At 36.6% G+C, this 24,444-nt stretch overlaps 1 protein-coding gene across 4 annotated transcripts in view; it reads right to left on the bottom strand.

The window, feature by feature from the left end:
- HSPBAP1 (HSPB1 associated protein 1) overlaps positions 1–24,444 on the bottom strand; it is a 95,152-nt gene that overhangs the window by 30,347 nt on the left and 40,361 nt on the right. For all 4 annotated transcript variants that reach the window (XM_089103785.1, XM_089103788.1, XM_089103786.1 and 1 more), the window contains 2 exons: positions 13,387–13,514; positions 6,801–6,928 (listed from right to left, as the gene is read on the bottom strand). In XM_089103785.1, coding sequence (XP_088959911.1) covers positions 6,801–6,928; positions 13,387–13,514 — 256 coding nt within the window. The remainder of the gene's footprint in view (positions 1–6,800; positions 6,929–13,386; positions 13,515–24,444) is intronic.

A 24,444-nucleotide genomic window follows, 5' to 3' on the forward strand; every position in this document is an offset into this window, starting at 1 on the left:
GCCTGCTACAGAGGGGGCGTTTGTGGAACATTGTAAGCGTTCTTACTATCAGCTTGCAATCTGGAATGCCTCATTGATTGCAAGACCATGTCTGCCAAGCCCTTTAAGATATGGATGGCAATTTTCTGGATAAGATTTTGTTCCTGTTGTTTCGAGCGCTTCCTCGCTTCCGTCAGAATATTCACAACTCTTTTGTGAGTGTAGCAAAAAATGCACCAAGACCTGTAAATGCCTTTGTCGATTTTGTGATGTTTTGTGTGTTTGTGCCGGAAAGTGTGATAATTCGTACGAAGATGTATAACACATGCGTAACTTGCGGTCATTTTCTTTAGATTCGTTTTCTTTCTCTTTTTTTTCATTAAAAGTTCTATTTCTGCAGCCATTTTTTTTTATTTTGGACGTACTTCTGTCGAGGCTAGGATTCAATATCTGTGCGCTTTAATTTATTCCAAGTGGCTTTTGTTTTGATGCCACTAACGGAATGGAGTTGCAAAGGTTTTGTCACCTTCCTGTGCAGCCCCAATTGCTCTGTTCCTCCCCCTTCGAACATAAGTCTAATGCAAGTACAGGAAAGTTGGTTTCTGGTGTCACCACTTAGGTATGTTTTAATAATGTGCAGTCAGGAAGCTAGATCTGATTGTGCTCACTATTTTTTTCTTTTCTCTCTCGGTATTTTGTTCTGTTTAACATTCTAAGTTTAAACCTCTCATTTAGGTCGAAAAACAGAAAATAGAGCTGATGACGTCATCGACTATGCAAATTAGGTAATATCTCCTTTGGCACACAAAATTTTCGGTGCGCCCGCCTATATTCCTTTTCAGCAACCAATTCTGCCCCTGATAGATTCCTCAAATCTTCCTTACCTCGTTAAAGTCTGTGATATTAGAATTTCGTTGGTTGGGTCCCTGACTAATGGGTCAATTTTCAAGAAGAGATTACACCACTTCAGAAAGAGCACACATCTATCAAACATTATGCCGAAGCCAAAAACATTAATGCACATTACTCTCAGATATGCTGAGACGAAACAATCTAGCACTGGGACAAGTACCATAAAAAGGGGAAAAATGATCACAACGAAGGAGTTCACGAAGGCTCAAAACAAACTACAGGATCCTTACAAACAACTTTATTCAAATTTTTGAGTTCAAGCTTGCGGATGATAGCAAGAGAAACCCCAGAAAGCCCTGGAACCACTTTTCAAGCAAAGATCACAATAGAGCTTCTATAAAAAAAAGAAATCTGAAGAAATCTGATGGCACATAAGTTACCGCCTTACAAGAAATTGCTGAACCGGTCAATCAACAATTTGTGTCATGTTTCCCAATAAGACTGACGGTACCATCCCTAGGAATCTAGCTTATGAGGTATCAAACCCTATTTCCCCTTTCTTGGTTTCTCTCGAGTCCATCAAGAGGCAACTGAAGGCGACTTGACACAAGTCAGAAGGACGAGAGATTATTCATTCAATGCCCTTGAGGGAACTATCAAAGGAAAACTCAACGTAGCTAAATAGGATATTTCATGGGTCCCTCGACTTAAGGACTATACCTCAAGTATATAAGAACTCCTATATTATATCCATATTCAAGAAAGGTAATAAGACAAAAGCTAAGAAATATTGGCCAATCAACTTAACTTTAGATATACCAAGACCGTGGAACATATTATGAACACTAGAATCGTAGCAAATCTTCTGTCTAACAGTGAAATGTCACCAGACTAGCATGGCTACAATCCAAAAAAGTCAGTGGAGGCCATCCTGCTCGAAACTCGCAATATTATCACCAACTTTCTGGACAAGGGAGTACCTGTTGACCTGAGTTTGCTTGACAAGGAGCCTCACATACACCTTAAGGCCAAATCGTAAACAGTTGGCATCCATACAGATGTAGTAGAATGTGTGAGCAATTTTCTGATATATCGACAGCAGCAGCTCCGACTCTTCACCAATTATGGTGAATAAGTATTCCCCAAACCAGGTTATGCACCCCAGAGTACGGCCCCAGGCCCCAACCTCCTCCTTATTTGTAAAATGGTATGACAAAAGAAGTCTCTAATAACATCACATTCTATAATGAGGACTCCAAGCTTTTCGGACCAGCTCACAAACAAAATCTGCAATCAAACCTCCAGAGAATCCTGAAATGGACCAATAAAATGACTATTTGAGTTCAATATCATTGAATGCAATGCCATCCATTTAGATAATAATGACAATCACCACGAGTATATCATGTGTGACCAGGATTGGCAGTCGGATATTCAACATCAAACTATCGATGAGGAAAGAGAATTGGCGGTACTTGTTGACAAGCAGCTGAAGTTCCAACCACGCTGGCGGCAAGCGGTATCCCACACTAGCTCGAGTCACGGTTTGCTGAATCTCAGCAGAAATTGTCTTTTTTCTGCGTTTAAAGATCCGAAACAAAACCAAGGTAAATTTTCTGCATTCACACAGCTGGCCTTGAGAGTAAACTAGTCAATCTCGATGAAAATGTAATAATAAACTAATTTTAAAAAATATTCAATAATAATATTGGTCTCCTGTTTCTCCCAGCAATGATAGATACTATTCGAATTGCTAAAGTCTGTAGTCTAGGGTCTATTTTTCTTTAAAATCATATTATCTGACTTATCAAAATCTTTTGATTCTGATAATTTGTCTGTTTTATTTGCGCATGACATGGCTGAAATGGTACCAGCTAAATAATAGCTACTAGGTCTTTTTTTTCAGAATAAATTGAAATATGAGGCTAATAGTCTCATAAGTTTATTCTGAACGAGTAACCAGTAATTAATCAAATTCAGCGCAATCGCGCTGCCTAAGTAAAGAACGATGTTGGCAGAATGTATTTTTTTTTTTGCCATACCAGGGCACTTCCTATCGAAGGAGTTGTCGTAGAAACTTCGAAAAGGGCTCATTCGATTGGAATGGCTAGTGCCCTTTTTAATAGTCGAAAGTGATTAGAAGGCAACTAAAACCCCTTCCACGCCCACCATTTCCCCATACACATCCAATCAAAATTTTGAGACAGCCATTTTGTTCAGCGTAGTTGATTTCAAGATATAAATTATTTTTTTTAGGAGGACAGTCCCCCACAGCCCTCAGGGCAAGGGTTGTAAGTTATTCCCTGGGAGGGGGCAAATAAGATTTTTATAGAAAGCGTTGTCGTAGAAACTTCAAAAAAGGCTCATTCGATTGGAAATTCAAAGGGCTAGTAGTGCCCTTTTTAATAGTCGGAAGAGATTGGAAGGCAACTAACCCTCCTCTCACGCCCACCTTTTCCCCCAACACATCCAATCAAAATTTTGATAGAGCCATTTTGTTCACATAGTTGAAAGTTCTGGAAACTAGGTCTTTGAGGATGACAACCCCGCCCCCCCCCCAAAAAAAAAGCCCACAGGGAAAGGGTTGTAAGTTTAGCCCTGGGAGGGTATAAGGTTTTTATAGAAAGCGTTGTCGTAGAACTTTAAAAAGGGCTCATTCGATTGGAAATTGAAATGGCTAGTGCCCTTTTAATAGTCAAAAGTGATTGGAGGGCAACAAACACCTCTTACACGCCCACCATTTCCCCAAATACGTCCAGTCAAAATTTTGAGATAGTCATTTTGTTCAAAGCAACTGAAAGGTCCGGAAATTATATCTTTGAGCAGGAAACTCCCCCCCCCCACAGCACTCAGGGTAAAGGATGGAAGTTATAACCTAGGGTTAAATAAGGTTTTTATTGAAATTTTTGTCATAAAAAAGTCAAAAGGGGCTCATTCGATTGGAAACTCAAAGAGTTAGTGCCTTTTTTAATAGTTAAAATAAATTTGAGGGCAACGAACCCCCCAAATGAAACTCGGAGAGGAAAGAAAATAACAAAATGAAAAATAAATAAAAAAAAGGTGAAAAAACGAGGATTTTGTCAGCCAGTGGCGAAACCATGATGAAGAAAAAATAAGTAAATATTTGGACAAGGACTTCCGCCAAGTCGTCCTCAGTACTATACAAAAAAAATAAAATAAAAAGAAACCAACAAAAATAAATCCTTGCGAATTTTACTTGCCAACAACAGAACAGAAACTGTTCTGTCGTGTTGAGTTTTCGATGAAACTATATATATATTTATATATAAATATATAAATATATATATATATATATATATATATATATATATATATATATATATATATATATATATATATATATATATATATATATATATATATATATATATATATATATATATATATATATATATATATATATGTATATATATGTACATATGTATATGTACATATATATATATATGTATATATATATATATATATATATATATATATATATATATATATATATATATATATATATATATATATATATATATATATATATATATATATATATATATATATATATATATATATATATATATATATATATATATATATATATATATATATATATATATATATATATATATATATATATATATTTATATATAAATATATATATAGTTTCATCGAAAACTTCACTATCAACTTGAATGAGCTTTTAAGCAATTTCCATGTTTTCAAAAATTTAATCAACCCCCCGTCCCCCTTTTTAGAAATCCTACGTAGGCCAATCAGTTAAGTCCACTGTATATAAATAAGAGATTAAGTCATAATTTTTATATAAATTGAGTCATACCTATGAGATGGGACAGTTGTACACCACTTGGCCGGCTCACCAAGTTTCTTTTTGCTTTCGCAATATCGAATAATACAATTTCTCACTATTTTTCAGTAACTGAGAAATACATACTAACCCACTCATGACAGAATAAGTGTAAGGAGGAGCTGTCTGTACACACCGAGAATGAAGCGCCAAAAATCATCAGCTGTGATCCTGCTGCTATTTGATTGAAAATTCAAAGGGCTAGTGCCCTTTTTATTTGTTGAAAGTGATTGGAGAGCACCTAGGCCCTCTCTCACGCACTCAATTTCCCCACGCACCTAATCAAAATGTTAAGATAGGTATTTTGTTCAACGTAGTTGAAAATTGCAACGTGTTGCGCCTATCAGAAAAGTCTGGAAATTATGTCTTTGAGGATAAAAAATCCCCCCAGCCCTCAAGGTAAGGGTTGTAAGTTGTGCCCTAGGGGGACATGATGGGTTATTATAGAAAGTGAGGTCATATAACTTCAAAGGGGGCTAATTGGATTGGAAATCAGAAGCTCTAGTGCTCTTTTTAAGAGTCAAAGCGATCAGAGGGCAGCTACCCTTATACTCAAGATAGTCTAAATATCATATAACAAGGCTTTTAAGGTTTAAACAAACCCCTGAGATTAGGGGCAAGGGTTGTAAGTTATGCCCAGGGGGTATTAAAGGTTTTTATGGAAGGAATGGTTGTTTAACTTCAGAGGAGTACAAATATAATTTGTACTTTACTGAAAAAAATTAAAACGAATTTATTGAAAAAAAATGCGCATTGTCAGTTTAATATATGCTGATATTAAACTGACATATATAAATATATAAATATATGCTGATATTTATTCCTTAAAATTTTAATTCATTTTTGTTTTCTTAAAGTTATAAGTGAAAACATTTAAAAGAATTTTTTCAGTAAAGTAAAAATGACATTCTGGCTTTTATAAAGTTAAGGTCTTAGATTCCTACTCAATTTTATGATCGTATAGTATTTGACTTATTTTAGTTTCTGTTTTTTTTGGGTCTCATATATTTATTGAGGTTAGTTTATGGTAGTTGTATGCTTGGTAGATTATTTATTTCTATTTTTGTTCATTTTTGGCTTAATGGAGTTCTTTACTTTTTTTTCAAAAACTTTTTTTTGTTGAAAACAATTTTTTTGATTAATTTTGGTTAAAACTTTTTCGTGTACTTCAACATATCAAATAAGCGCTAAAGTAAGAGTGTTGCTACTATGCATGTGCTGATTCTCTATGATTCTGTTTCTCATTTTGCTTAATTTATATACCATATATGGATTACAAGATGTATAATGTAAGGGTTCCACCATCTTGAATACTTGATTAATCATTCACTGTCACCATTAGGTTGTTCTTTGATTTATCTATAAGATTGACCCTTTCGAAAATGTTTCTGTGATAGAGCAAAATGATTAAATTAATATACGAAATGCCTCCAAAGGCTACCCTTTCCTCCATATGAAAAGAGATCACATGACCTTTTCGTTCATAAACCTTAAAACATTTTAAGGTTTATGTTCGCTTTGTAAGTTTTGATATGTTTTTTCTCGGCTCTCTTATGGCTTTAATATATAAATCAAAGACACAAATTTTGGTATCACTCCATATCTGAGAGCCAGCTCCATCCATAGGCCGAATAAATTTTTTTTTAATTTGGTGTATAGGGTAATTTAGATTAAAAATGCGTTGAAATATGATGGAAATCGCAAAAAAAAATGATAATTTTCCTGTTTTTAACACGAGTTTAGATCCTTCTGTAACAAAAATTGAGAAGTATCATAATGAAGGCACAGTGAATAGATGGAAACTAATGAACCAATGATATAAGTATCTTAAACTTTTGGTGTAAGATACAGCTGTAACCATGTTGCAAAATAGCTTATTTCAGAGGGAACACATGCCTTAAGGGAAGAATCAGAGAATTTAATCCAGAACAAGGAGTCTCAAACGAAAAAATAAATCCCCTCTAAACCCGAAATTTTTGCGAAGGTTCTTTCGACCATGATTCATACCTTTTCTCTATGATTGCAATTGTAAATAAGTATAATATTTATTATTACATAATTCCAAATTGTTAAATAACAAAACAGTAGTACTTACAATAGGTACCCATGTGTTAACACTCAGAGAATTTTCAAGGCATTCGACGTAATGCCACCATTTGGGTGGAACAAACAAAGTATCCCCTTGCGATAGGACAACTTCTCTAGCACCCAAGAGATAAGAGCCTTCAAGAAAAATTTAATATTTAGTTCATAACAAAAGGAATAATTGTCATAAAAATTCGAAATGATAAACAAGGAAAGTGTTTTGAGATGGAAACTAAAATTCAGTCAATATTGGGCAAATGAAAAGCTTGGAAATAAAAGGACGACTACTAACAACTTTAAAAACATGAGTCTTAATACGCAAATTGGTAAATGCTTATTTCAAAAATTGCCGACGAGATTTACTTTTCAATTTATTCATATTTTTACAATACATCTTCATCAAATGTTCAAATTTTGGAAGGAGTAGGGGCTTAAATACTTTAGACTAACATCTATCGGATTACACACGATCGATGGTCTTTAGTCTAGTTCCTATAATCTAGACTAATCGTGAGGAGAAGGGCTGTAGACCAAACATAATTATGGTAAAATTAAAAACAAAAACTTGGAAAATAAAATGCGTTCACATAAGTTTCCTGAATCTGCAATATGACCCCCACTCCCTCGAATTTCCTTATCGTCTAAATAAAACTAGCCTCAGATAATTCCCCTGGAAAACATCGATCGTGTCTCCCTCCACCTTTCGAAACGTCCACGCTTCAGAGAAATACGTAAACACTGTTATTAATATGGCTCAAAAGAAAATCCCCCCTCCGTCTTCTCCTATCACGAATTGACCCTGTATACAAAGATTACAAACCAAAATAATAAGGGTCGTATTTGATTTAATTTAAAAAAAATAATGTTGACCAGAGTTTCGAAACCCTAAAATTTTTGCAGCTTTTACGCAGAAACTGAATGTAATGGGAAAACGCTCACACTTTCACAAAAAGTGGTCAATCAAGATTACATACTAGTTTTCCTGCGACAAAAAAAGTTTCAATTTGCTGCTTGGAGTAATATTTGTGCTAAATCTTCATGGTTCAATGGGGCGAACCTTGTAGTATGAAGAATAACGGTGTATATTGAGCAACGGTCGTAAAAAATGGCTCTAATAAAACGGCTGCAATTGGTTTTCATTAACCAATAAAACTTTGAGAAGACTTTCCACATGGTTGAAAAAAGTGAGGAAAATCTACTACGGCCCTATAGTAGATATTTCAGAGTGTATGTGAGCTGGTTAAGATCAAGGAAAAGTTTAATAGACAAAGGAAAATGGACGGAGCAGAATAAAATAGCGAAAACTAAATGACTTTAATCACTATACGTCTAGTTCCGCTTCGACGTGACTGAAAATGAGAATTTGAGGATTCATTTAATGAAGAAATTGAGTCTTTGCTGATCTTACACCCTAAGCTTTTAAAATCGACAGAGAACTAGCTAATTTACAAAGCTCACAAGACGAGTTCCAGACCGGTGGCAACAACCAAGGTTGCGAGTATTATCAATACCCTTTACAAAAGGCTTTGAGATCATTGAAAATTTCTTGGGATATGGATTAAGCAATAGCTTTGAGAAGAATGGGATGGACGAGGAATGTTCACCAGAGTGTCAGCCTCGTACACTTAGTGAGGCTGAGGGGTGGGATAGCCCCCTTCTAGTCAAGTTTTATTTTTAGTTGTTTTAAGTTTTATCATTTTCTATTTTTATTTTAAGAGCCTAGGCTTTTACTCATTCAATGTTTTTTTTCTGATTTCTACATCAGCAGAAAAAAAATATTTCTTTATTAGAAAAATATTCTCACGTTTTGGATTTTTCCCTTGTTTTGATCTAAACCCAAAATAACTTTTAATTCTAACACTCTTAATGCCATTTTAGAACGTTATAAATATTTCTAGAAGCGATTGCAGGCAAAAAATCAGTAGCCTTCCGTCCCGCCAAGTGAAAAAAAAACTCGAGAGAAAGGAACAGGGATAGGGGAATTGAAGAGGGGAAGAGAGACAGAGAACAATAATTGGAGTTTAGAACCTTAAAAAAGAGGAAATAACTGAGAAAGAAGAGAAAATCTGTCTATTCCAAGTGACAACAACTATATTGCAATACAAAAAAAAAACAGCAGAAAAAAAAAGAATCTCGACAGACTTGAAGAAAAACTTGGTTGAACACTGCTTGGAATGAAATTTTGAAACAAGATAGAATTCATTAAGTTTACCTCAGAGCGACAAGAAATAACAAACTAGGAGGAAACAAGGTTGTTGGATAACATGGTATGTCATCCATCTTATACCAGATAAATCTCCTTTTTTTCACATATATATAAACTGCTTCCATGCACACTTTATATATTTTAATTTTTCATACTTAAATTTGACCAACAAAACCGATTGGATTGTAGCATTGACATATCTGTATGAGTCGCCATTTTAGCTGACTCAATCTTTTTTTATTTATTTTACTTTATGTATACTGCCAAGTTGAGTTTTAGATGGTAATTGATAAATACTTTTTCTCATTGGTCAGCACCTCCAGGTCTACAAAAAGGGGTGACCTAACTTTGCTTTCATTTTGGAGTTCAGGTTCTTGTCAGCTTAATAGTCTATCCAAGTTGAGTTTTTGTGTTACAATCCGGAAATTAAAATTCAGTTGTATTCCTATATCCCGCTTTTGGTTATCCCCTAACCCATTTAGGTTGGGGGCAAGTGCTTAGCATATATTAAAGTGTGGTATCAACATTTACCAATCTTGTTAGATAATGGCCCACACCTCTCAATAATGGTATAGTTATAGACAACTACCGGAATTTGGATTCCAGTAAATAGATCAAATTAATCATTTTGAATAGCCTTTGAACCACAAATTCACACTAAGAAAACACAAAATATAAAAACATGGTTCAAATTCTCTAAAAATACGGCAAAAAGCTATTCTTGAAACACTCCGGATTATAATACCTTAAAATAAAGATTCTTAGTGAGTATATTTATCGATGTTATTGTACTGATTTTAATATGGTGGGTTACTACATAGTCAGCTCTTTTAAACCTGAACCCACACAAAATATTCAGATTTCCTCCCTATATTTCATCTATTTACGAGCTCATCCTCCTCCCTGAAACAAAAATAGTAGACTGGTGTTTCTGGTGCTATAGTGTTCCAATAAGGATAAAATGCGACGTTTATTTAAAGTGGTTCAATAAAAAAGGCTTGTGCAAATAAAGTTAATCCATTAAATATTAAAAAAAAAAATTTTGCAAACTGTGTAATAAGCAACCCAATCATAAAAATGATAAGATTAGAGGAAAAGCTCAAGCGTTGCCTGTAGCAAAGAACCATAAGTCTTCAATGTTTACTTTATTAGGTTTTTTTCACATGACCGCTTCATATAAAAGGGGTGGTCGTTGAAACATCAGAGGAGGCTCATTCGATTGAAATTGAACATTCTAGTGCCCTTTTTAAGAGTTAACGTGATTTGACCGTAGCCAGCCCTCCTTTGTCCTTTTTTGCTACCAAGACCCCCCGTAACATCCAAAGACACCGGATAAAATTTTGGGACAGGCATTTTGTTCAAAATTGCCAAAAGATTCAATAAATATGCCTTCGGGGATGACATTTTCAAATTTTCAGTAAATTTTCAGGAAATGTAGAGGGGATAATGAACCTAATCAAAAGACAATATGCGCATACAGGTGTCAAAACAGCGTATCTACAATATCTCAGGGACGATTAGGGTATTTCGAAACTTTCAAGGAATGTTGAACTAAATCAAAGACACTATGTGCATCCAGGTTATCACAATGCCGCATCTGCTATATCTCAGAAACAGATAAGGATGTTAAAGTCAAAATTTCAAGCAATGTTAAGGGGGTTTCTAACTAAATAGAGAGAAGCTGTGTGCATAATGGTTGTAGAAACGGTGCATCTCTAATATCCCAGGTTAAGCTCGGGGGACTGAATTGAAAGTTTCAGGACATCAAAATAGCACACCTGCAATAAAGGATTTGGAAATTAAGTTCAAACTTTCAGGAACTGTCGTGGAAAGTCAGGAGGAGAGTATTGCAAGGAGACTTCAAATTTAAAGTTCGGGGGGAGATGGGGCTAAATAGTTTTGTCTTCGACTCAAAAAAGCAATTTTTGCACTATAAGCTCTTATGCGACTTACAATCCATGCCCAGTTTGTTGTCGAGGTCAATCGTAAGACTTTAAATATTGCCAAATTATTACAAAATTGTACCTGCAACATCTTGAGGGCAGATCGGGGAACCAAGTCAAAGCTTTCAGAAAATTGACGGGGGAGGGAGGAGGACTGAACGTTGAACTATGGCTTGAGAGGAAAATGTCAAATTAAATCAAAGATCCTATTTCCAAATTTCATCCTATTTTCAATTTATCAAATACAGCTTAAGGGTTGGAGCTGAAACTGTCAGGTTGCGTAAGAAAAAGAAGATGGGAGGAGCAGGTGGACTTCTAATTTTGTGATGGGAGAGGTTGCAAAAGATGTTATATCCCTGATCCACTTAAACATTTCTGCACTTTAAGCCCCAATGGTCATTATAATTTATTGAAACAATGTATTAACGTTAAAGTATTGAAACAAAGCACAAACAAATATTTCTAATATTAATCAATCATAAGGACATGTTAATTGAAAAAACGAGTAAAACAATTCTTTTTAACTTTTTCAGAAAAAGAATTTTTTTAAAGACAAGCAAAGAGCCATATTAAAACTAAGATGACCGGAAATAAAGTCATATTCGGACTTTGTTTTGAACTCAAACAGAACAGAAATTACTATTAATGGAAATGAAACGCAAAACGAACAGAAATTAAAACAAATAATCACCTCAAACAAAGATATGGATGAATAAAAGAAACCTAAAAAAAACAGAAATTAAAATGAATAATCAAGGCAAATTTAAAACAAAACAGTTAAGAGTAAGTCTTCCGCCTCCTAAACCTTCTAAAGGTCACACCGTCGTTTGCACTTTAATAAATTTCTTTCTAATAACTGTAACTTCGAAAAATAAAAAATAAGTGAGATTCTCAGAAATGGATGCCATTATATATTAAAGAAGCAGTCTACTTTCATTAGTTCTTTTCGGTCATCTTGATTATTATGGTTATTCTATTTCATTTTATGTCGATGCTTTGATTAATAAAACCACATTGTTAAAATTACGTATTGTTTTCTATAAAACGCAGATGACACTCAAGTCGTACAGAGGATTTAGGAGGGAAGGGAGGCAACACCACTCTTATTTGTAAACCTTGATTAGCCTTGTGGTATCATTTTTTTTGTGTGTTATTGTTGTTATTGTAACAAAAAAAAACAGACTGCTCGAATTAGAAGATATTTTCAATTTTGACACTTTGAGCTTTTGAAGCTTTGTGAGACAGTAGCCATATTTCTATTTGCAGTCATTTCTGTTCGTTTCAAGCTTAGTCGGATTATTCATTTTAATTTCTAATCTCTTTCCAAGTAATGATCTCATCACTAGCTTGGTATCATCCCTTCTGACGAATTACAGTTCATTTTCCCTGTGGAACTACGAAGAGTGCCAAGTCCCTCAAGACCGAGATATCGATGCCAACCTATGCAAGCATAAAAACAGGTCTTTAATCTGATTCAGCACCCAATTTTCACCTTTGTTTGCAAAGATTAACCTAGCACTTAAACAATGAATGTAAAACAATTGAAAATATTCGAACAACGCTGAAAACTCCAAGGTAATTCAAAAACTGATACAGAATACAGGTTAAACGAATGAACTAACAGCATTAAATACAATACTGAAACTAATATTTCGACTCTTCAGGATACTGTATACACGCCACAAAACAGTGTACAATAATATTTCTGGGAAAATGATATTTGAAATAATCGGGATTTAATGGACAATAAGAAAACGCTAACATAGATCTTCATCCTTTTTCCCACCTGTAGGATAATCATGACGGAAAAAACTGTGCATGTGCCTGAAAATCTATAATAAAGGAAATACGTAATAAAACTGAAGAAGACTCCATTGGTACTTGTCTGTTATAGCGCCTATGTAGAAGCTAAGTAGAACCGGTTTCGTGGTTAGTTTCTTTCAGCTTAGCGAGAGACAAACAAAGACAATTGACAGAATAGATGGGAAATATATAATTTGAGCTATATATTTGCACATTAGGGGGGGGGGTAAAGTATTTGGATGGAGTGAAGTTAGAAAACAGTTGTTACTTTATAATATGCAGAATAATTGTACCTAATATATTTTGCATGCAGACCCGCTCTACTTTACCCCACCCCCTAATGTGCAAATATATATCCCAAATTTTTTAATAAAGTATTATATTTTCATCATATTTTGTGATATTACATTAGGAATGAGCGTCAGAGAAACATGTTTTACTTTCTACTTAACTTCTATATACACAGGCGCTATAACAGACAAGTACCCACCATTTTATTAGAATAAACAATTTCAATTTGCAAGCAATCACCCTGTGTTTTACTTTTCAGTTTAGTTTCTTTTTAATTCGAGGGTGTTACCTTTGTCAAAAGATACAACGAAAACTGAATACACTGAAATTATGAGTTATACAATGCGTGATACCTTCTTCTTCTTGAGACATATCCTTCACAAAAAAGTTGATCTCAGAATATATAGATGATTCTTCGTATGGTATTCGTGTGGGTTTCAAGTGCTTGTATGACTCCCAAGGGATTAGAACCCATTTTTTCCTTAAAGAAAATAAATAAAAAGTGGAGTTGACAATGTTACAATCAAAGACTGTCAGGCATACTGATTAAAGCTAGGAGCCTGACGTTCGAAATCCAGAATCCGGGAGCGCTAAACTGGTTCAGTCATTTTTCTTCTTATAATAATGATCTTTTTTGTTAAAAAATAACTGGTTAATCTAGATTTGAGTAAGCTACCTGATAAGAAATTCGGGGACTTATACTATTTGGAAAATTTTCAAAAAATGGTCGTAATAAAATTTCCAAACTCGAATCAAAAATTTGCAGAAGACAAAGTCTGACTTTACCAACCGAGTTCAAAAAAGTATGTCAACAGCTTACATTCGCTGAAAATGAGACAATATTACCTGGTACTACTAAATTGTAACCCTGATGTTTTGAGCATAAAAAAACAATAAATAAGTTCAGGCTTGCAGCCTAATATTAGCGAATTTTATTAGAACAACACCATGTTTTTTGTACAACAGCATGAAACTGTGATCACTACAGAAAAAGGCATGATGGAAGAGCTTAGACAGATTGAATTCATTCTATTCTTCTAATATAGATTAGGAAAAGTAAAGGTATTGTCACTGAATAATAAAGAAATTAGTTCAATAGCACACTTTATGAGACCGATATTCCATGGCTTTCAAAAAAAGGCTTTGGGGATTAAGGGAGGCAACTTGACAACTAAAATTGTCATAAACATAAATGGGAAAAATTTTTTTGCATATAACATAACAACACCTAAAAAATCAAATTTTCAATTTATTCAATGCTTGTGTTTGGTCGATGCTCAAGTGATAATCCTAGATTTTTAGTTATTGGGATGGCCGGAGCGTCCCAATAACTGAGATTCGACAATTTTTATATATGCTATTTCAACCAAGATGTAATCAGAGACAACGCTAGAGCCAGGGTTGCCATCGCCATGGATTTATCTATGAAAATATTGATATTTCAACCCCTGCCATGAACTTTGGAAGTGCCATCGATTACCATGGATCTTTCAAGAAAACATGGATTTTTTTTTCACATCGTATGGAATTGGCCTCGCTCAGAAAATCAAATATCTACGGCAAACCAAAATGGGTTAGCGGACCAGCTGTCTCACTACTCTTACATCCGTGGCCATAGATGGCGCTCCAGCTCAGCTGGACCAGCTGACGTGCTGAAGAAGTCCGGGAAATTCAGAACTTCTGGAATGTGATTTGTTTTGACGTTTTATCCATGCCCAAAAACAAAAAATCTGCCCCTGCTTTTGCCCCCACCAAGGTAAGTTGGAAATGGCTATACAGGAGAGCCCCAAAAGGAAAAGTGAATTTGCCGAGTGTCAGAAGTTTATAGAAGTTGTCAAACACGCAATATTTTACCCGTCGAAGACGCGCTGGCTAGCAATGGAGCAAGTTGTGAAGAGGTTGCTTTAGCAGTGGGATGCTCTGAAAATTTATTTTCAGAGTATGCTCGCTGATAATACTCCCACCGCCGTGAGCATTCATGAGGGAATCGGTAATGTCAAGATTCGTCTTTTTTACCTCTTTCTGGGGTACATATTGCTTGTCGTGAACGAGTTAAAACCTTGAATTTCAAAGTGAAAGTGTCAGGGTTCACCAAATCGTGAAGAAAGTCCGGGAAACATTGAAGGAAATAATGCAGAACTTCATTAAACAGGAAGTTGTAGATAGAACAGACCCCTTCAAATAAATATGCGGTCCCCGAACAATCTAAGACCTTACGAAAACGTTTACTTTGGGCCCAAGTTTCTGGCGATCTGTGAAGGAATGAGTGGAGATGCAGATTTTAGTCGCAAGTTGATTTTCGTTAAAAATAAGTGTCATGTTTTACCAAAGACTGTGTGAGGAAATCATTAGAAGGGTCGATTCCAGTGACGAGCTTTTAGTTCAGCTGGAGTGCGTTGACCCAAAGGTGGCGTTAAATGACCGTATCAATAGCTTGATAGGAATTTACTCACGGTTTTCCACTACCGTGAGTTTTGATATTCATCAACTCGACAGAAACTGGCGGAAGCTCAGAATTATCCGCGATTCTCTGGGCGATTTGGTCAAAAAAGAACCAGGGGCATTTTGATGTGAGCTTGGCAAGCTGCCACATTCATCAGCAGTAGCGGAAAGACAACTTTCGCTGCTTAAGTTGAACAAAACACCTCTAAGAAACAAGATGGGTCCAGACACGGTGTGGGCACTCATGAGAGTAAATCAATATGTCCCGGTTCCACACGAGTGGTATATCCCCGATTCACTCATTAGGCGTGCTCGACACTGGAAGTGAAAAAGGGAGAGAAGGGAAGTATGGTCGCGAACAGAAACAATCTTTCCTTATGTGTTCGCGGTGAACCTTAAATGTTTTTTGTCGTTATTTGAAGTTCGTTATCCTTATTTGAAAATATTATTTGAAGTTCATGAATGAACATACCTGATTGGAATTTGAATAGTGGTTATAGAATGTAAAATGCATATATAGTTTTTTTTTTGGTATTTTCCAAATGTCGTGAATCAGTTAAGTTCTGTTCAAGGCACAAGGTCAGTCAGCTTTTCATTCTTGCACACCACGGTACTTCTATCAGCAGAGAGGGAAATCACAACAGTTTTCGATTCCCATCAACTAGCAACAGAATGCCATTTATCTTTATCTTGCAAGATATTCGATTTAGGGCGCGAATTAGAACCCACACTATGAGAGCCAAAAGTAAATAACCTCAACAAAAGTAAGAAAGTTAAGTGCATCCAATCAGCATAGACCCCCACGTTTTTTCATGCAAACGTTTTCTTCCGGCGAATCGCCTATCTTTTCGTATGAAGGAATCAGCCGGAAGAAAACAGACGCGAGGGTCTAGCCTGGTTTGAGACCAGCATTGCGCTCATGGCCGTTTCTTACTTCTGTTATGGTTATGTACTTCTGGTCAGAACCTAGCTATACTCTCAGTTCACACAGATGCGATCTCACGGTTTTTGCATTTACTCACGGTTTCTCCCTAATGACGAAATATTATACATTTTGCTGGTTTGCGAAATACGTCGAGATATTCCAGCGCATTCGACGAACTATCACATGAGAAAAAAATGTAAAACGTGCACTTCCACGTTGCATCTATGAGAACGGAGATCAATGTCATCGAAAAGCCGTACCTACGAGCGACCCGAAGCGCCGCGAGCGGCAAATTCTTTCGTATCTTTGGCAACAGTGACAAACATGGACAAACATGAATTTTGTTTTCCTTACCCTTGCCATGGATTTTTTTCTTGGGCTGGTGGCAACCCTGGCTATAGCGTTGCCTAGCAAAGGCCATACGGTAATGTTTTTTTTGTTTTGTTTTTTTAACAGGCACTTCATATGGAAGGGGTCGTCGCATAAACTTCCGAGGGGGCTCATTCGATTGGAAATCAAGAGTTCTTGTGTCCTTTTTAAGAGTCAAAAGTGATCGGAGGGCAAATAGCCCCCTCCCCCACGCCTTTTTACCAAAATGCATCCGATAAAAATTTATCGATAAAACAATAGCTATTTTGTTAAAAATAGTTCAATAATCACCTCACGAAAACTCCAGTGTATACTCAGCGCCTCAGAGCGCACGGGCAGGCATTATAAATTATGCCCTGGGGGCATATATGGTTCTAATGGAACGGATGCTCGTGCAAGCTTCAAAGAGGGCTCATTTGATTGAAAATTGAGTGTTCTAGTTCACTTTTTAAGAGTCAAAAGAGATCGGAGGGTAGCCACCCCCTTCCCACGCCTTTTTTCCCAAATGCATCCAATATAAATTTTGAGATAACCATTCTGTTAAAAATGGTTCAAAGATCCTATAAAAAAAACTCCTGTGTCGACACGACCCCCTAGGGTCGCTACAATCCTTCCTTATGTGTTCGCGGTGAACCTTAAATGTTTTTTGTCGTTATTTGAAGTTCGTTATCCTTATTTGAAAATATTATTTGAAGTTCATGAATGAACATACCTGATTGGAATTTGAATAGTGGTTATAGAATGTAAAATGCATATATAGTTTTTTTTTTGGTATTTTCCAAATGTCGTGAATCAGTTAAGTTCTGTTCAAGGCACAAGGTCAGTCAGCTTTTCATTCTTGCACACCACAGTAGTTCTATCAGCAGAGAAGGAAATCTCAACAGTTTTCGATTCCCGTCACCTAGCGACAGAATGCCATTTATCTTTATTTTGCAAAACAGTCGAGTCAGGGCGCGAATCGGAATCCCGCTCTGTCAGAACGAAAAGTAAATAACCGTAACAAAAGTAGGAAAGTCGAGCGCATCTAATCAGCATAGATCACGTTTTTTCATGCAAACGTTTTCTTCCGACCGAATCGCCTATCTTTTCGTAAGAAGAAATCAGCCCGAAGAAAAAAGACGCGAGGGTCTAGCCTGATTTGAGACCAGCATTGCGCTTATGGCCGTTTCTTACTTCTGTTACGGTTATGTACTTCTGGTCAGAACCTAGCTGTACTCTCGGTTTACACAGATGCGATCTCACGGTTTTTGCATTTACTCACGGTTTCTCCCTAATGACGAAATATTCTACATTTTGCTGGTTTGCGAAATACGTCGAGATATTCCAGCGCATTCGACGAACTATCACATGAGAAAAAAATGTAAAACGTGCACTTCCACGTTGCATCTATGAGAACGGAGATCAATGTCATCGAAAAGCCGTACCTACGAGCGACCCGAAGCGCCGCGAGCGGCAAATTCTTTCGTATCTTTGGCAACAGTGACAAACATGGACAAACATGAATTTTGTTTTCCTTACCCTTGCCATGGATTTTTTCTTGGGCTGGTGGCAACCCTGGCTATAGCGTTGCCTAGCAAAGGCCATACGGTAATGTTTTTTTTGTTTTGTTTTTTTAACAGGCACTTCATATGGAAGGGGTCGTCGCATAAACTTCCGAGGGGGCTCATTCGATTGGAAATCAAGAGTTCTTGTGTCCTTTTTAAGAGTCAAAAGTGATCGGAGGGCAAATAGCCCCCTCCCCCAAGCCTTTTTACCAAAATGCATCCGATAAAAATTTATCGATAAAACAATAGCCATTTTGTAAAATATAGTTCAATGATCACATAACAAAAACTCCAGTGTCGACACAACCACCCAGAGCCCTGGGGCAGTCATTGTAAGTTATACCCTGGGGGAATATATGGCTCTTATGGAAGGGATGCTTGTATAAACTTCAGAGAGGGCTCATTTGATTGAAAATTGAGATTTCTAGTTAACTTTTTAAGAGTCAAAAGAGATCGGAGGGTAACCACCCCCTCCCCACGCCTTTTTTCCCAAATGCATCCAATATAAATTTTGAGATAACCATTCTGTTAAAAATGGTTCAAAGATCCTATAAAAAAAACTCCTGTGTCGACACGACCCCCTAGGGTTAGGGGGCAGGCGTTGTAAGTCATGACCTGGGGACAGATATGGTTTTTATGGAAGGGATAATCGTATAAACTTCAAAGAGGGCTCATTTGATTGGAAATTGAAAGTTCTAATTCGCTTTTTAAGAGTCAAAAGAGATCGCACGGCAACCAGCCCCCCCCCCCTCCACACCCTTTTTTCCTCAAACACATCCGATAAGAAATTTGAGATAGTCATTTTTTAACAAAATTTCAGAGATCAAAGAAAGAAATCTCCAGGGTCGACATAATCCCTCAGGGCCCGGGGAAAGGCGTTGTGAGTTATGCTCTGGGGGCATATATGGTTCTTATGGAAGGAACGCTCGTATAAACTACAGAGAGGGCTGGTTTGATTGAAAACTGAAAGTTCTAGTTCACTTTTTAAGAGTAAAAAGAGATCGGAGGGTACCCCCCCCCACTCGCCCTTTCTTCCCAAATATATCCGATAAAAATTTTGAGATAACCATTTTGTTAAAAATAGTTCAAAGATCATATAACAAAAACTCATGTGTCGACAACCCCCCCCCCAGGGCTCGGGGGCAGGCGTTTTAAGTTATGTCCTGGGGACATATATGGTTCTTATGGAAGGGACGGTCGTATAAACTTCAAAGAGCATTTGATTGGAAATAGAAGGTTTTAGTTCATTTTTTAAGAGTCAAAAGATATCGGAGGGCAACTAGACCCCCCACGCCCTTTGTTCCTCAAACCCATCCGATAAGAAATTTGAGATAGCTATTTTTTTAACAAAAGTTCAAAGATCATATAAAGAAATCTCCGGGGTCGACATAACCCCCCAGGGCCCGAGGAAAGGCGTTGTGAGTTCTGCTCTGGGGGCATATATGGTTCTTATGGTAGGGATGCTCGTAAAAATTCAGAGGGCGCATTTGATTGGAAATTGAAAGTTCTAGTTCCGTTTTTGAGAGTCAAAAGAAATTGAAGAGCAACTAGTCCCCCCCCCGCCCCTTTTTCCCAAATTACATCCAATAAAAATTTTTAGATAGTCATTTTTTTAAAAATAGTTGAAACTATTTTTAACAAAACAGTCACCTCAAAAATTTTATCGGATGCACTTGGGAAAAAAAGGGCGCGGGGAGGCTGGTTGCCCTCCCATCTCTTTTGACTCTTAAAAACTGAACTAGAAGTTCCAATGTCCAATCAAATGAGCCCTCTCTGAAGATTATACGAGCATCCCTTCCATAAGAACTGTATATGCCCCCGGGGATAAATTACAACGCCTACCCTGGGCGCTGAAGGATTGGGTCCACCCCGAAGTTTTCGTTATATGATCTTTGAACCATTATTTAAAAAATGGGTCTCTCAAATTTCTTATCCGATGGGTTTGAGGAAAATAGGGCGTCGAGGGGGGGGGAGGTAGTTGTCCTCCAATGTCTTTTGACTCTTAAACAGCGAATTAGAACTTTCAATTTCAAGTCAAAATGAGCCCTCTCCGAAGTTTAAACGAGCATCTCTTCCATAAGGACCATATGTGCCTCCAGAGCATAACTTACAACGGCTGCTCTGGGGACCTGGGGGGGGGGGGCGTCGAAACTGGAGTTTTCTTTGTCTGACCATTGAGCTGTTTTTATCAAAATGCCTGTCTCAAAATTTTTATCGGATAGGTTTGGGGAAAAAAGGTTTTTTTTTGGGGGGGGGGGCTAATTGCCATCGGATCTTTTTTGACTCTTAAAAAGTGAAATAGAACTTTTAATTTCCAATCAAATGAGCCCTCTCTGAAGTTTATACGAGCATCCTTTTCATAAGAGCCTATACGCCCCCAGGATAACCCTTACAACGCCTACCCCCTTGGCCCTGGGGGGTTGTGTCGACAATGTAGCGGATGGGTATTGTAGATACTTTTGTAGAAAATTTGTAGCGGATGGGTATGGGGGAAAAAGGGCATGTGGGGTACTAGTTGTCCCCTGATCTCTTGAATCTTAAAAAGTGAACTAGAACTTTCAATTTCCAACCAAATGAGCCCTCTATAAAATTTATAAAAGCATCCTTTTCATAAGAACCATATATGCCCCCAGGGCATAACTTAGAACACCTGCCCACAGCCCCTGGGGGGTTGTATCGACACCGGAGTTTTTTTTATTTGACCTTTGAGCTATTTTTAATAAAATGGCTATCTCAAAATTTTCTTCAAATGGGTTTGGGAAAAAAAGGCGTGAAGGGGGGTGGGGCTAGTTGTACTCAGATCTCTTTTGACTCTTAAAAAATGAACTCGAACTTTCAATCAAATGAGCCCTCTCTGAAGCTTAAACGAGCATCCCTTTCATAAGAACTATATATGTCCTCAGGGCATAACTTACAACGCCTACCCCCGGGCCCTGGAGGGTTGTGTCGACACCTGATTTTTTGTTATCAAAAGAATATATTTGTAATACAATTTGTTTTCAGTGAAGCACCAATGACGCGGTAGGACTTTTACAGTGAGAGAAGGAGGCGATACCCAAACTCTTGTTTATAGTGATTTTTGTTCGTTTCAACCTTGATTTACATATTCAATTTAAGTTTCACTCGTTTTAAGATTTATTTATTCATTTATATTGGTATCTATTGTATGTTTGTTTGCATTGATTGCATAGCAGTTTTTAAATCCAAGCAAAGGGAGACGTACGCGGTCAATGCTTTGAGCTCTGTTCATAAAATCTTAACGTTTTTACGATTGTCTCCGATTTTTTTTCTTTTTTCCTTAACGATTCACAGTTGGGTTTTTTTTTACGTTTATGTAAAATTACCTACAAAATTTACCGGTAGGCTTACAAACGAAACAGTAAGAAACACTGTCAGTTGTATCCTTGCACAAATTTTAGAAGATTACAGTGAAACTATTGAAATAGATACATAATTAAACATCGTAAGAAAGATGAGAATTCAAAGTGAAAACGTAATAGCGTTGGTAAGGAAAATATCCTGAAGCCTTATTGGATGTATTTTTGATAAGTTCAGGTGATATATTAGTTCGCAACTTTTAAATTTCGAGCTTCATAATACCGATAATATGATTTTTAGATTACTGAACAAGGTAAACTAGCGTACTGTCAAGACCTATCAAGGGGGGTGGGGGGAGAGTTGGTATTACCGGGTTTGACCCCCCCCGGGATTTTTTTCCGACCCGCAAAAATATGACAAAATGCAAAAATATGACAAAATATGCAAAAACAAATTTTCATGCGGTTTTTTAGTTTTTTTGTACCCCCCCCCCCAAGCAAAATACCTGGATACGCCCCTGCCTAATGCACAGCCTCATTTAAAATGACATTTGTGTTTTCTAGAAGCTCCTCAAATCATGCGCCTCATACTCAGAAAATGGTGTTTTTCCTGTGTCGTTTGAGAGTCCCCCAACTTGGATGGCCACTACTCACTGCAAAAGGATGGGAAAAAATATATAAGACATCTTAAATTACTACAAACTAGTCGAAGGTTCCAACTTCATGGGGGATAACACTTCTGATGTGTACCATTCTACCAAAAGCTTTATCTAAGGTCACCTCCAAGACATCCAAAGATATGCGCTTCCATCTATGATTTCCAGTTTTATTACCGAATGCATCAATAAATATAGGGTATTTCCCGTCGATCTTTAGAAAAATCTTCGAAACCTCGGGTAAGAATTCCATTTAAATGAACTATATAAGGCACCTATAAGCTACCAATACCATAATATCTATAATGGCTATCTCCATCAATAGATGAGGACATTCCTGCTGCTTTTACTGAAGACAGCGCCATTGGTATTGCCGCCAGAACGTAGCCTAGGATCCTTGTCAAAGTGTTTTCTTTGAAAGGGTAATTATCCGGCGACGTTAATTCCCTACCATAGATATTGCTAAGTCAAGCATTTTCATTCTCTCGTGAATTCCTTTGACTTGTCCATTGCCTGAGATTCATTTTTCAGCGGGTTATCTCAGTCGACCTAGTGATCGGTTTGCCCAGTTCCTATATAGTCTTCTTAATGAGAACAGCTCTTTAATGCATCTTATTAGTTTGATTAAAGTGAAGAAATCAAGGAATCTTCCGATTCTTAGGAAGGTTAAGCACATTTTCGCGGATCGATTCTAAAAATTCTGTCTCATTGCTTAATTCACTCTTACTTCTCTTGTTACCCTACTATTTGGGTATTTTTCTTCCTTTTCTTACCTTTATGGGAACCGTTTCTTCTTTTCTGATACCACCCTCTTAGATATATAACAAAGCGAAGAACCTGATCATTGAAACAAATTATTTTGTTAATAAAGCGTTAGTTGATTGGACTCCTCTTTATACTCTTTCGTGAGTATATTTCGTTTTTCTTCAACTACATGATGCTGTTCCTGCGGCTCTCAGAGCTAGTCCGTCAATTGTCTCTGTCGATTCTACTCATCACCTTCTTTCTGGCTACATTCGGACTCTATTCCCTGTATCAGTAAAGATTGGCTATTCGAGTGGTAACATTGACCTTCAAGGAATACTCTGCCTGAGTCAGCTAAAAAGTGCCCCTCATTTGATAGCTTCAAATTTTTATTTCTTTTCTAGTTTTTGGGTAACCCTATTTTTCTTTTTTGTTCATTTTTCCGGTTTTTATTTACTATTTTTAATAAATGTTTTTACCTGTGTGTTTTTTTCCTTTTTTTACTGTTCTGGGCTACGTTGGAAATGTGATGTTGGTAACGTTTCTGGCGCATGGCACTTAGCCGGGCTTGGTTTTTTCCTCGGCCTTCCTTTTTTTCTTTTTAGTAATTTTTTTTTTCTTTTTCTTTTTTCCTGCGTTCCCAGACACAAGCTTTCACTGGGGAACATGATAACGCATTTGCCTTTTGTTGTTTAGATTTATCGTTGACTCAACTGTTAAATAAATCTAACTATCTATTTACAATTCCCATTCTTCTTAGATCATTCCTTAACAAGCGCCTTAAAGATTATTTACACATGTATATTTTTGTTTACTAATCGTACATATTTTTTCTGATATTATTTAATTTGCCAAATTTGGATGTATTAACATTTTTTTTTAATCAGCCAAGATTAAGAGAAAATAGAATATTTGACCAGTTTCAATTTCAAACTTTCAGACCAAAAACGAATTGAAGTCCGAGAAATGCTATGAATTTATACAACATTTGTTCAATACTGTGAACGTTTCAGCATTTTACAGACCATATATTCACTAATAGAAGAAGAAATAAAGAATTCCTTGAAATAGAGTAGAATGTTAAATCCTTTTCGGATTGACTCACAGCATGAACCAAAAATTAGAACGAGACAAAATAACTAAGGCAAAGGCTTGGTTATGCGAACAACGATCGTCTCCTGAAGGTTCGATAACTAACAAAACGTCTTCAGTGAAAACTTATACAGAACCTCCTAATTACCACTAGAATTATCATACAAATAAACACAGTTCACAAGGTTATACTTGCTGGAGCGGAGATGGAATTCCACAAAATAACAACGCCTTAAAAATTTGAAAAAAAAAAGTTTGTAAGAGAACAACCAGCTAGACTTTATTGATGCTAAATTAACTTTATTTTCTTAAGATTGTTCAC

The sequence above is a fragment of the Artemia sp. Qi Xiang Cuo genome, chromosome 18 (genome assembly GCF_049724085.1).
Source record: "Artemia sp. Qi Xiang Cuo chromosome 18, ASM4972408v1, whole genome shotgun sequence".
Classification (NCBI taxonomy): domain Eukaryota; kingdom Metazoa; phylum Arthropoda; class Branchiopoda; order Anostraca; family Artemiidae; genus Artemia; species Artemia sp. Qi Xiang Cuo.